We start from the raw sequence: 14,633 nt of genomic DNA, 5'->3' as shown, positions 1-14,633 counted from the left end.
ATATATATATACATACATACATATACATGTGTGTGTATATATATATATATACATATATATATATAATCATTTGTCTACCATATTTTGTTTTATTTTCCCCCTTTTTTTTTAATAACAGATTTTGCAAGAATGTCCTGAGCAGCCTGTAGCTTTTAATGAAATAGAGCAACTTGATGAAATAGAAGCAGTTGGAAAATCCTTGCTGGACAGATTAACAGTGCCTGTAGTTTATCCTGATGGGTAAGCAAAATGTTATTGTAATGCCTTTTGTGTATCCCTTAGATAATGTTTCATAACAATCTCATGTGCAGAAGAATCCTGAGTGCTTTCTGATGAAATTAAAAGGTAATGCACTAATTCTCATTAATTTTCCCCATCTTTTCTCAGAAAACAGGCATATCCAAATTCAACCTTTCCAAAGACAATGTGTCTGATTTTTCAAATTGGTAATTTTTTCCTCATTCTGTAACTGTTAGATATATGCTTTCAATATACCAGTGAAGTATGTAAAGTAGTGAAAGAGTAACCAGATTCAGTGTTGTCTTTTTGAAGAAAAAAAAAATCTTATTTGAATTATGGCATTTTATGATTGCTTTAGATGTCTAAAAGTTTGGATAAAATCTTAAGCCAATACATCGAAGATAAATTTACATTTGATTATTCAGATAATAAAACATTACTTCCCTCCTGAACTATTAATGTTAATTTAAAATCAGCAGCTGTGTCAGACTACAAAACTAAATTGAGTATGGAATTTGAGCCACTGTAAAAACTAATTTCCTTATTCAGTAAAGTACAATTCTTCATTGTGATATTGAACTTGTGGTTAATTTTTTTCCATTTGGGTATAACCTAGCCTTGGAACTAGTTTCTGGGTATGCAGGACCACACAATAATGGATGAGATCTGAAATCCTGAGGGAGGGGAAAAAAATCTTGACATGTTTTGAATGCTTTGAGATGATATCAGGCAACTTCATTACGGGTTATCTGAAATTGATCTGAAAAATGGTTAAAAGAAGCTGATCATGGAAATTAATACTGTCATGTTTCCAAAAGATCATGCACCCTGTGCAGTGTAGTTTTATTTGGTGAGGAGTATTACCCATGAAAATGTACCAGAAACTGAACTAGTAGTAATTTTAGTCTTTCTAGTAGTTTACTTGAAAGTAGAGGAAGATTTTACAGCTGTGAGAAAATACAGGAATTGTGTTAAATTTGAAATATTTTCACTATAAATTTTGTATAGCAGATTTTACATATGTAGTAACTTGGTAAATAGAATAACTGTTATTTATTCTTAAAACTTGTGTTATTTGCAGATGCTGTTAAGGAAAAAACAAAAACTGGTGTTATCTTTTGTTTCTTTTTTTTTCTTTTTAACTTGCTGGCAAGTTTTAGTGCCTGGAAAATCTCCCATGAGAGAAGGCATTTACTGGATTTTGAGTTTTGAGTCCTAACAGAATAGTTCTATAATTTTAAGTACATATACCTATGTTTTTGGTGGAGTTCTGACTGTTATTTTCAGCCTCTGGCATTTCAGCTGTGTTTTTCTTGTCCCCTTTTCGTAAGTGGAGTCTTAGTTGTCCTAAATCTTTAGATAACCTATTAACCCTCCCTAGTCTTTCTATGTTTAAAGCACTTACAAATAAATTGTGGAGGGTTCCATTAGTAGTATAAACAGTTAAAAACAACAACAAAAAACTGAGATTGACACAATTTCTTAAATGCCTGCATGCATCAGCCTCTTTATCACTTCAGACTTTGGTCAGTATCTTTCTTGAAAATCCAGGTCAGTGTTCCCTGTCCTTTTTATGGCTTCTAATCTTCATCAGTCAGAATGTCTCCAATTACTTGTGATCACAGTTGCAGCTGTTCAATATGTTGTTTTCCCAGAGATATCTCTTCAAGCTAATCTACTTCCATATGAAGTTAAACTGGCTGCCTGCTTTTGTCCAGACTTGACTCCATCCCAAGTCCTTTCTCCTATCACTGTTTCCAAACTTCAACCTCTCTGCATCATAATTATATTTGATACCTACTCTTTTTTTTTTTCTGGAAGATTTATTCTGTTCATATCCTGTTTTTGCTGGCAGCTTGTTTAGTGTTTTCCCTAACATTTCAGATGTCTGTTGTTGTATTTGAATAAGAAAAATCAGCTTTAACAAACGTGTTCTTTTCAGTTTGAGGGAGATAGCCAGATGCTGACAGTCAGATTATGTTAACTTTATATACAGAGTCCTTCAATAGGACATGTATAACTTCCGTCAGTATTCATTCAGACTCATTTCCCTGACTGTCACAATATTGAAACCCCAAGACTGCCTTACAGGCAGCCAGAAAATGGGGATTAAAACATAGTGTTGGGTAGTCTCTCATTGAGCATGCAGGACAGTGCATTGTTGTGGAAAGAATCTCTTGGGTATAAGAGAGTCATTTGCTATTTATAATACCTTCTAGATTGGCTTATTGCTGAGTCTACAGAGTTTTTTGAAGGCTTTTAAACCTCAATAGAAAAAGTGTCTACTTATGTTTTTTGTTTTCTCGATTGTCATTCATGTTTATATTCATGCATTTTCTCGTACTTGTAACTGATAGCTTTTTTTGTCTTTTTTAGTTCTGAGCAGTACTTTGGGAGCCCAAGTGATATGGCTTCTGCAGCAGAGCACATTAGAGAGAAGATGAAACTAGTTAGCCTGAAAAAGCAGCAGCTGAGACAACCAGAAGCCAGTACCCCAGAGAGCTAATGCTGACCTGTCTATCAGTTCATAATAGGACTTAAGTTTGTAATCCAGCATGTTATTTGCATATTACAGAGTTTGGCATAATATATTAAAATGCATTTCACAGCTGTTGTCTCATCTTTTTTCAAAGTAATTGCTGTCAGCATCTTAACATCATGTACATCAAGCCATAATTATTTAACATGCTATGAAACCATAGATTCCAATTATATCTTATGAGAAAGAACTGTAAACTTTGCACTGAAATTTGCTGTAAAGCTTTACCTGACCTGTCAGCTGCTACTTAGTTTAACAGCTGATGCAAGCTTTGAATGGTGCTAATGAGTTAGGAGTTCCATATTATGAAATTGTAGTTCTTTGCTTGCCCCTATGCCCAGGTGATGTGGTAATTTTAGACTGCAGGTGAAAGGCCTGCAGTGTAGACAGTGGTGACCCTGTAATTTTAATTTGAAAAATTAAAAAAGTCATTTTTATTGTGCCAGTATGCAACCAACCGTCAAATCTTTGATATATCAGATTCAGTAAACAGATGTTTTCCTATTTGTATTGATAATGTATTAAAAGCTCTTTGTGCTTAATAAAAACCATCTTTTTAAAATCTAATGTAAAATTGTTTTTGCCTGTATTCTCAAATGTTATTTTTCTTAATATATTTTGTGATAAATGGTGGTAAGGACCATTACTCTTTTGGTATATTTACATCTGCCTCATTTTTCTTATGAATTTAACTGTGGCTATAAAGATAACTGCTCTAAATTGTTATATGGGAGTCAGAGGCTATGCCATTTTTTTCTGATGGAAGTTCTCATGCAAAGGTAAGGTGATATGTGCATAAATCAGTGTTACATTAATAATAGCTTTCTTTCAAGGTAAGACTGGTAGACCTCTCTTGTTCTTTATTTTTTTAAGTTGACTTTTCATTTTGAATGGGAAATCTTGAATAATGTAGACAACTTTGGTAGTAGTAGCTCTAAGATTAGATTTCATCTAATAAGAAATAAAGATGTGCTTCATAAACAGTGTAAAACCATGAGTAATAATGAAATTATTAAGGGAAGGCCTTCCAGTACTTAAGGGAGCCTACAGGAAAGCTGGGGAGGGATTTTTTATAAGGGCATGTAGTGACTGGATGAAGGGAAATGGCTTTAAACTGGAAGAGAGTAGATTTTGTAGATTTATACTAGATATTGTGAAGAAATTATTTACTGTGGGAGTGGTATAACACTGGAACAAGTTATCCAGCAAGGCTGTGGGTACCCCTTCCCTGGAAGCATTCAAGGCCAGGATAGATGGGCTTTGTGCAACCTGGTCTAGTGGGAGGTGTCCCTGCTTATAGCAGAGGGGTTGGAACTAGATGATCTTAAAGGTCCCTTCCAACCCAAACCATTATATGATTCTGTAAGGTAATTGGAATGAAAAAACAGTTGCATTGTATAATTTAGCAAGCTTCTTACTCTTCAGGACTTAAACTACATAAGTTCATACTTATGTATGGAAAGTGTTGTGATATGTGTTAGAGTATTGTATGTGAAACAAACAACTGTAAGTCTAAATATTTTGTATTATCCCACCATGTTTTCCTCAGTCAAAGGTGATTCCTGTAGAGTTTGTTATTACTCACTGGGCTTTCTTGATGCATCTTTCATTCAAATATTGTTTACTTATTTGTCTCAGTTTTCCCGTATTTTCTCTACAGAAGAGTGGTGTGTCAAATAAAGCAATTTCTCCATTAAAGAAAAGTCAGCATCAGTTATTTCTCTGGTAAAATGATAACGGTAATGTTTTTTTCCCCTCTTGGGCTATTTTGGCAGAGGAAATCAAATTATTCTTTTGATGCATTGATGTAGTGTTATAGTAGTACCTTAATACTAGCTCAAATCAACTAAGTTTCACAGGCTGTATTTGTAAAGAGATGTTTTCAGTGTAATTTTTTTAAATTGGATTTTGCTGTTCATTTCCATTTGAGAAAGTTGCTGACAATATAACTAATACTTGGATCATATAATTTGATTTTTTGAAACATACAAAAACAAGGGAAGTCTAATTAATATAAAAAGCAAGCACAAACGTAAATGAAGGCTATAGTCATTACTGAGCATTGCATCTCCAGTTCCACATTGCTTGTTTGTAACACACATCTAGTTACAGTCGTTAACATCCTGCAGCATAAACTCCTGTTGATGAGTACAAGCTACAGAGATTTTGTTTTTTTCTCAGTAACATATGCAAAAGCAGAATAATATGAGAGGCTTCTGACTTGTTCATGTGACAGCTGTGTGCATGACTTGGAACTCATGACCCTAATAGTCTGATATTAAATGTAGCTCCAAGTATGAAGTCTGGTCTTGGGGCTGATCTTATCTGTCATCAGGCATTCCTAGCATGGTGGATTCTGACTTTCATTCTATTGTCTCTGACACAGTACCTTGGGATATGCCAGACTTGGTTCTCCCTGCATTCTTCCCCTTCCTTTCTGGAATTCCCTGCCTTCTGGGAAGTCAGGGGCTAATAAGGAGCTATTTACCAGCACTCTGTGATTTTTGAATTGGCCACTCATCAGGAGAAATAGCAATAGCTTTCTGGATTAGTTGCGTGCAACTGCTAGATTTCTGAATCCTTCTTATGAACTCTGAGGGTTTCTTAAATAATGGAATAAATATCATCTGTTAAGAATACTGCCAAATGTAACAAAGATTTTTGTGCTTGTCTTAGCCAATACACCATCTACACTTGTACTTGCTACTGATCCTTTAGAAATGGATGAGCCTTAAGGGCACACAGCATAAAATGAGCTACGTAGAGACATGCTAAATGGTAGAACTACTTCAGTAATCTGTTATAACTTACCTGTGTGTGTATTCGTCCAGATGGTACTGGTGGCTGTTGCTGGGAAGGTGGAGTAGCTTTCTGATAGCAAAAATACTTCAAGCAACAGAGTTCACAAGGATGAATTTATTTTTAGCATAAACAATTTGCCCTAAGGGATACAGTGCTACATGTAAAATACAGAGATTTAAATAGAATTAGGAAGGATTGATTATTGTTATTACAAGTGTATTCTGACTAATGACTTGAAAGGGATGGAGTCAACCCTGCTTTTGAGGTAATAAAGTCAGTAACAAAGATTTATGTCTCCATGAGCCAGGTGTTGTGGTTTTTTCTGTTGATGTAATACTGAAAATGTTTGTTTCTTTTTGTGACAGTGAACAGAGAAGCACCATTTGTAGCTGTCATTCATTTTTAGTAGGATATTAGTTAGATAGATGAGCAATGTATCTAAATGCCTAACCCTGTAAACTCTTTTAACTGTGATGTTTTCTTGGACGTTTGCATTTCCACAGAAGTGTCTGATTCTCATTACTTGTTAGCTTTGTATTGTATTTGGGACTAATTTATCATAATTATGAGCAAAGGTTCATTTTGTTTCAGGGAAGTGGGGAAGCAGATTTGGAGCTTGGAGTCCTGTATAGCTGGTGTGAATGGATTAGTATTCAAAGAGAATTACTCTGGAGGTATAGCTGCAGTTGGAGAATGCAGAGTAGGATTGTATAGTGCTCTTTATACTATCATGCTGGCATAAGGATATCTGCCAGGGCAGAGCAAGAAGGCTTATTTCTATCTCACATAAAGAAAAAGAAATAAAGTAAAACTGTGATTAGGTCATGACCATAAGCAGAGCTTGTCATGGGCTTCAAATAGTATTAATGACATGTAATTATATTACCTCCAGTTTCCTGAATTCTTTCAACAGGATAATTGTAATCTGTATAACACTGGAGTTGTTAGGAAAGAGTAAGAATGGAAGCTTGTGGAGCCATAGATTAAATTCTAGGTGTATTGAATAGTATATTACTTGAGCTCAGGAGCTAAAGCACGAAGGAAACAGGGATTAAAAAGGTTTGATGATTTGTAACTTCATAGGCTGTCTCTTGTATTTGTTTAAGACGCTTGCAACAGTAAAATGGGAGTCAGCACTGTAAAAATGCTCATGTTAGTCTTCTGATGTGTTTCTTTGAGAACAGAAGGCTGGTATAAGCAGACCAGATCTTAACCCATAAATACATTATATCTTCAAAAGTACTGGAAAGTGAACTCGGGGACCAATAGCTGGTAGGGTATTTGAATTTTAAATAAACACTGTCAGTAATTTAATCAATTATCTGTTGTCTTTTTTCACATTTCTGAAAAAGTCGTGTACTCCAAAATAAAAGATACAATGGCAAATAGTGGTAAGCAATTCTGTTTCCAATCTACAGTTATTTTGAACTGATAAACTGATTGTTTTCTGTAACATGTCACTTCCTTAATTTCCTATTATGCAATAACCAGAATTGGCTATTGTAGAGTAACTTCCTTGGAATCTAAATTGGATGTTGAAAAAGTGCATGAGTCTGTCATTTAAATAACATTGATTCTCGCAAATGTTCCACATTTGTTTCCTGCAGTAAGTAGGCCCACTGTAATAGTTCTGATGCCTGTCATCTTAATATAAAATTCTGCTTACAAACAAGTTATATAGCTTTTGCAAGGACACGGACTTGAGTTCTTCAAGATATTTTTCCATCTGATGCTCTGAGGAGGAAGCACTTTTTTGTGAAGATTTGCTGTCTGTGGAAATGCAGGTAAAAATAAATAAGCAGGCAAAATGAGTTTGATTTCCAGTTTCTCATGGATGTCTTTGTACAGATCGCTACAATATGGTAGGTCAGAACCATTTCTCTGCTATGAAGGTTGTTTTGGAACCTGAAGAGGAATTGTTAAAGTAACCTGTGAGAATCTCTCTGTCACATGACAGGATAACTCACCTAGTCATCAAAATCAAATGCTGGCAAGACTTAATTTAATAAAACAGTGATTTAGTTATGCTGGCACATATGCAGCATTTATTAAAATGTATTTAGTAGATATAAAGCATCAGTGTTAAACTTCAGCCCAAAAAAGCTATGAAAATTAAAGCAAGGGGTTTCTCTTTTCATCTTAGAGGTGACATCATCAGTTTACATGAATCTCTATTATAACAAAGGTTGAGCATATAATACAGTAAGAATTTTGAGTCACAATTCAAAATCCTTCTGAATGCCAATGAGAGAAAAAATACGCTTTCTTTACATTCCAAATTTGCTGAGAAAATAAGTTGGAAAACATTAGAAAGCAAAGTGAATATCCTTTTTTATTACTTCTTTATAGCTGGAGAACTTCTGCTGATTTTCCATATACTGATGATGTTACTAGTTTATCTGGTTTGCACTGCATGATTTACCATCTTATTGTGGGGGCTTTACTTGCATTCACCGTTCATCTTCCAAGGGAGGGCTGCAGTTGCTGGGCAAACAGCAGCACATTCCTTCTGTCATTGCTGACTTTCCTGACATGCATGGATTGCTGATGATCTCTGTGTCTTGCAGGGTTGGAAGCTGTGGAGTTCCAGTGGGTAGGAAAGCTCCAGTAAGACATTTATCTAAAATGCAGTACTAGGACTCTCTGGTGTGTATATGTTTGGGTATTTTTAAGCCACAGCCAAGTGATAAGTGTCTCTTAATGTTCCAAATTCAAGGGGTTTTTTGACTGCTAGGAAAGAGTAGTTTTCATGGTGTCTTGATCATTTTCACAAACGCAGAGCATGGTTACATGATATTTACTAGGACTGTGTGGTGATATGGGCCTGACTTTCAGGGACTTGGGAACAAGCCATGTTCTAAACTGGTACTAAGTGCAGACTGTTCTTTTTCATGCAGCTCTGCATGCCTCTATGAGATGATAGCTGCACAGCAGGGTAAAGATTGTACCATGTATTCAACACATCTAACTGTTACGCCACTTATCTGTGGTGATGATGTGAATGTGATGCCCCACTGTCTGCTTTCTGTCACTTACTGCTCAGAGCATGGCCTTCCTTCTCTACACGACACAAAGAATAAGGCACTCCACTGTGCTCAAAGTTTTATTAATGCTTTGCTTGAAATGGCATCAAAAGGCTGTGGTGAGCAACTGTTTGGTGGGCCTTGTAAGGGCTTTTTTTCTACTCATCATACATGGCCAATTTGTTAGCTTGCAGCCTTTAGCAGGCATCATTTCATGCCATATTACCTCTTGTGAAGATGGCAGGGCTTTTGCTCAGGCAGGTGAGAGAAACATGAATTACTGGGGCTCATTTGGTATCATTAGCTATGACCATTTTTGCCAGATATTGCTTTGTCTCCTGGCCCTTATCACAAGCTTCCATGCATCTGCTACTGAACTGTCTTCTTGAAAATGATCCAATGTGCATTTTGGGTTCATTGTTCATTGTTCCAAAGCAAAATTGAATGAAATGGCTGCTACTGTCAGTGCTGAGTGTATGTGGGTGCCCGTGCTGGGAGGGGGTGACAGCTGCATTCCCCGGTTCACAGGGCTGGTGGAAGGGAACCTCATAATGGTCAGGAGTGGGATGTTGTAGTTGTGGATATCACACATACACAGAGGATATAAAAAGCACAGTCCAAATTATGTTCATCTTAGAATGCTGAGGTAATGTTTTTTCCTACGTATGGCAATGAGATCCGAAGAGCAATACTCAGCAAAAACAAAGGAGAGGAAAACCAAGGAGGTGTTTGCGTTAAAAATATTTATGTGAATCATATGGCGTCAAGCAGGTGGGCTGTAAAGAAGTTTGGGAAGATTAAGTTCGTCCCCTGAATGCAGTTAATCAAGTCCTCTGCCAACAGAAAAAATGTTAGCACAGAGAGAAAGTAACTCGGAGAAAGGGATTTAATTACAGAGTATTTACTAAATATCAAATCAAGTGTAGAAAAAGCTGTGCAGCTTATGTGAGGTAGTTATGCATGCTATTTTTGTGCCTGGAACACAGTAAGCTGGGTTCTAAAATGCAGTCCCTGCAGATCCTGCTGCAGCAACAAGGTATGTAATCTATCTCTGCCTTTCAGAAAGACTAACATATAACAAAAGGATGGCAGATAAATTTTCAAAAATTTGAAGCAATTTAGTCCAAGATCTGGGCTTGCTCACTGAAGTAAGGCTTTTAATCTTTCGATTCTCTCCTGGGACTTCTAATGTTAGATGAAAGCTCTGTGGTGAAGTTAAATAATGGAGGCATTGAAATGTTTAACTTCCTCTGAATTTAGCTGCAGAAGCAGTCCATGGTAATCTTAGAGCTTGGAACACTTAATATCAGTATAATTAATAATTTAATTATTTGAAAGAGAAAGAATGTGGTGTTCTTGAGCACTGAAAACAGTGATTACAAGGACTGCTCCAAAAGTACTGCCTCCTATTTCATTATGTTGGCCTACAATGTCAGAGGCAGATGTTGGTGGGATGTCAGGTTGAACCTTCCCACCTGTATTCTGTTCCGTTTTGTTGATGTATGACAGATGGTAGCAAAAGGATAGTCCAACAGAATGGCACCTGACACTGAAGTACCTATGAAACAAGGGTGTCATTGAATTTCTCCGTATGGAGGAAAGTGGCACCCTCTGATATTCATCAACACTTGCTATACGTTTACAGAGACAACAGTGGGTGTAAGCACAGTGAAGCAATGGGTGGTGGGTTCCAGCAGTGGTAACAAAGACAGTGTGTTAATCGCTGGTGAAAATGCATAGAAAATAGTGGTGACTGTGTTGAAGAATAGTGTTTTTTAGCTGAGAATTTGCTCTATCACGGAGCATTATTATGTGCTATGTACCTGTTGTAGCTTCCATGGAAATAAATAGAAGGCACTACTTTTGGAGCGATCTGAGTACCTTGTACGCAGCATTGCATCTATGTGCCCTTTATGAAGAGCCTGAAGAGTCTGCCCCGTGTAAGTGTGAGGCTGAAGTGGGTTTTTGTGTGTCAGGGTGATGATGAGAGCAGATTCCAAAGAAGTGCATACCCTCTTAGCATAGGCCCTTTCCCCTGCAATCAACAGCCAACTTCAGCAAGGACACACTGACACTGTTGTTTTTATTTCTTCTTCCCTGCTACATCTCTGCATGAAGCAGAGGCTTCTGGTGATAGTATAGTACTGGGTACAGAATTGTGGAAATATGATACCTCTTGTTTGACAGCACAGGCTGCTATGCCTTTGAAAGCAATTACTTTAGGGCCTTGAGCTGAGATAAAAACCTCATGTAGCAGCTCGCTGGAGTGTAGTCCTTGCTCTCACCCCATCCTGGGTGGGGTACCAATATGGTGCTCAAGTCAGTTAAAAGTTTGTCACACTGATATTACAGCTCATTATTGCTGCCTTTGATTCTCTCATGGGAAAGGGCACAGGGGACACACTGGCTTCTGAGTTGTGTGTATGGAGAAGGTCATTTCTGGGACTATAGATGTCTAGCTGTGAGGACAGAGGGGTTGAAAACATGGGCAAAGTTGGAGATGGGATGTGATGGTCCATCGTGAGAGTGGAAGAGCATGGTTACTTCCTGAGCAGTTTTTCAGACAGTAGCTGAAGCCTGTATGATAAGATGGTTTTCTAACTGGTGATGAGGACTAGAGGGGAAGAGTTGAGATTTCTTTTTCTTTTAAAAGTATAATCAGCTGACTTCTCTTGCCTTCCAAAACCTTATCACATTTCTCTCTTTACAACTGTTTGCTCTTCTAACAACCTTTCTAAAGCTTTCATTCCCCTTTGCTGTTTCATGGCAGCTCTAGGCTTATTTCTGTGGAGCCTCTAGCTCCTTTTAACCTACCCTTTCTCCTATCAGTTTCTCCCTGAGCAGGAAACAACCACAGGCTCTCTTCCGCACCCCGGTGGCAGAAGCGAGGTAGAGACAGCATCTTCTCAGCAGCCAAGGCCTATGGAACCAGTGGCTACCTCTTGTAAGAAAGAAGAGTATGTCTTTCTGATGTCAAAACCACACTAAAACATGGGAATGATCATCTCATCTGAAGGATCTGATGCTTTCAACAGACTGTGCTCTGTTTCCTGGGTCAGACCCTCTGGTGGATCACGAGAAAAGGCATAGTAATAAAATTGGGTTCCAGAATAACACAGTTTCATCTTTTTCCTCAAAGATGTCCAGCAAAATCTCCATAAGCTCATTCAAAATGTTCTCACTATGGGATGTCTATTGCTACGTGCTACTGCGTGTGCACTGGCCTAGTGCATACTCACTGCTGCTGATATATGGCAATAGGAGTTTTTGTTGTGGATGACTCACAGTGGTTCTGAGTGTGCTAGTAAATCTTAACTTCCATTGAAAGAGTCAAAGGGGTGGGGGAAAAAGGGTTTTCATTATAGGCAGTGCTTGAATTCTGAAATGCACTCAATTGTCCTTTATAGGTCCTGAACGGTCTTTCAGATGAGCTAGAAACAGATTGCTTGTTCTCATAGGCTGTAGTCACACCCCGGCTCCATCGGGTGTCAGCGGCTAGCACACATCTATTTAACAAACCAGCTCCAGAAATGAAAGCGAAGGGGCAGAGAGATCACGGTGCTTCCAGCTAGTTTACCTCTCCGAAGTAGGTCACATAGTTCTCAACTACGCGAGAGAGCTAACTGGGACCAGTTGGTTCACGAGTACCATGGGATGGAACGGGAGGTGTGTGACCAGAATGTACAGAGGAATGCTCAGCAGTGTGAACCTTCAAGTAGCAGAGTTGCGTGAGATGGAATTATCTTTTGAAAACAGAACAAAGCACTGTTATTTTTAACTCCACTGATAAATGACTTAAAAAAAATTCTAAAGACTTAAGAGTCTTATTGCTCTTTAATGCTTGAAATTCAACTATGCTGTTGAATTTAACTTCTCTGGATAAACCCTCATTTTGTCTAATGCAACATGATATTGGAATCAGGGCTGTGTAACACACTTTTTTGTTCTGAACTTAGCTTTCTGAAGTTGGCATCCTTTGAAATCAACTCTTCCAAACACAAGAGACAATATGGCTTGAATGTTTTTGAATGGTTAGTGTGATTATTGTCTGTTTAATTAGTGTCTTGTTAAAGGAATGACTTGCTCTGACCTTTTGGTATTTTTGCCTACTGACTACTTTCTAAAGAGGATAAACAGATGTTTCACTCTTAATTAATCATTCCAAGAACCCAGTGACAGTGTCTTTTTGATCAGTCTGTGTAATTTTTAACAGATGTTTTTATTTAACAGGTTTAATACAGGCATCAATATTTGTGTGTATAAACACTGGAAAATATAGAGAAATAATATTTTAATGCAGCCAAGTTGTAAATATAAACCAGTATGAGGCAACATTGTTATTTTGAACTACTTTATTAGGACAGCTTGTAGATGCTTTCATACTAGACTTTTGTTGCAGCTGACATCTTAATCTTCCTTTTTTACAGGGAGAAAACAGCCTGGCTCTCATCTATACTTGGTGCAGTGTGTATACTGCACTGAGTTAACACACTGCATCAGGAAGGAATTTCAAATGCTCTCAAGGAATTTACTAAATGAAGTCATGCTGGATTTGCCTACATGCGTGCGTAAGGGAACACACTAGTCTTGTTTAATTATTCTCTTTCTGATGCTACTCTTGGAGCCTGAACAACAGATTAGTAAGCTATCTGATGTTTCTTCATACTCCTAATAGAGTCAAATATACTGAGCCACAGTTTTCTCTGTTGACAAACTTAAACTTCTGAGCTAACTCTTAAAGCACTTCTGTATTTACCGGAGTACAGTATGCAGTTGTTTCAGTCAACTCCCAGTGAGATGTGAATATTCATCTTTCTCAATTCCAATTTGCTCAGAATCAACTGGAGAATGAGTGGAGATGGTCTTTGCTATCTCTTCAGTGGACTTAAGAGAACACATAGCTCTCTCTCCCACATCCCATGTGGAATGAGATATGATTGTTTTGTGCTGTGCAGCTGTGTATTGTTTTCTTTTTTGTTTGATCTTGTTACCTTGTTCAACAGTTAACACTTCTCTTGCTTATATTTTGCTATTACGTTGACACTTGAAAAGCCATCAAATCACTTTTTCTCTGCCAGTCTTTTCTGTAGATTTCGCTTTAAGGAAAGGTATAAGTCCAGCTTGTTCTTTGTTTGTTTTGTTTAAGTCTTTATTGATTGTCACAGTGAAATAAAATTAAATTCGCGAAGTAAAATAATACCAATTAATGTATTTGCATTTGGAGACATCTCTAAGCCAATGCATCTGAACAGATATATCTGTTAAAGTCAGAGCTGCTGATGGCCTCAGAATTATCGCAGGGTCTTATTCCTCCCTCATAGCCCCATCTCTTTCTTTTCATAAGCTGTTTTTGATCCTTGTCCTTCCGTTTATTGTAGTATGAAACCTCAGGCTCATAGTTAAGTAAAAAAATCCAAATGCATTTTTTGTATAGTGTTAAGTTCAACAACAAAAGATGAAGAGAAAGTTCTTAAACAGTTTTAAAATGCATTTTTGAAACTAGAAATTCATTTTGCTGCAGGAGTTTCTTTGTGGAGATCCCAATGCCTTATTTTTCTAAGCTACCCATCTTGAGTCATCTAAGATAAGGTAAGAAGAAGGCAGATTAGACGAGCAGGTTACCACCTTGCTTGGTTGCACTGTTACCTCTTCGTGACTGTGAGGAGACTTGCAGGTAGCTTGCTTTCGTGACCTTGCTGAGAATACCACAAAATGCAGCCCACAAATGGTATGATGATAGGAGACAGCAACCATAGACTTGTGGAGATCTGATATCTTGGACCCTTGTTTAAGTGGGGCTGCTGAGGGAAGCAGTGTTTATGTACCTCTTGTACAGAGCCACGTTAAACCCATTGGCTTGAGGATGTGCTTCCTTCCCTTGGTCTTCTTACCTTCCTTGCTATGTACACCTCTTGGGCATGAAACAAGGAAAGAATACTCCATTACATATGCAAACCAGTTAAAGTAAAGGACCTCAATAATATGAGGTTTTAGGGAGTGAACTTTCCTGAAGGCATTTTGGCAGTTCC

General features: G+C 37.6%; 1 protein-coding gene across 4 annotated transcripts in view; it reads left to right on the top strand.

The window, feature by feature from the left end:
* The window catches only part of SESTD1 (SEC14 and spectrin domain containing 1), a 50,164-nt gene extending 47,314 nt beyond the window's left edge, over positions 1-2,850 (top strand). For all 4 annotated transcript variants that reach the window (XM_065751396.1, XM_065751395.1, XM_065751394.1 and 1 more), the window contains 2 exons: positions 119-240; positions 2,617-2,850. In XM_065751396.1, coding sequence (XP_065607468.1) covers positions 119-240; positions 2,617-2,746 — 252 coding nt within the window. In that variant the 3' untranslated portion in view covers positions 2,747-2,850. The remainder of the gene's footprint in view (positions 1-118; positions 241-2,616) is intronic.
* The last annotated feature ends 11,783 nt before the right edge of the window (positions 2,851-14,633 follow it).

This window comes from Cyrtonyx montezumae, unplaced genomic scaffold (assembly GCF_038088225.1).
Source record: "Cyrtonyx montezumae isolate F1298 unplaced genomic scaffold, pur_monq_1.0 scaffold_7, whole genome shotgun sequence".
NCBI classification, from domain to species: domain Eukaryota; kingdom Metazoa; phylum Chordata; class Aves; order Galliformes; family Odontophoridae; genus Cyrtonyx; species Cyrtonyx montezumae.
The sequence above is the reverse complement of the archived record's forward strand: the minus strand, read 5'-3'. Positions and strand labels throughout refer to the sequence as shown.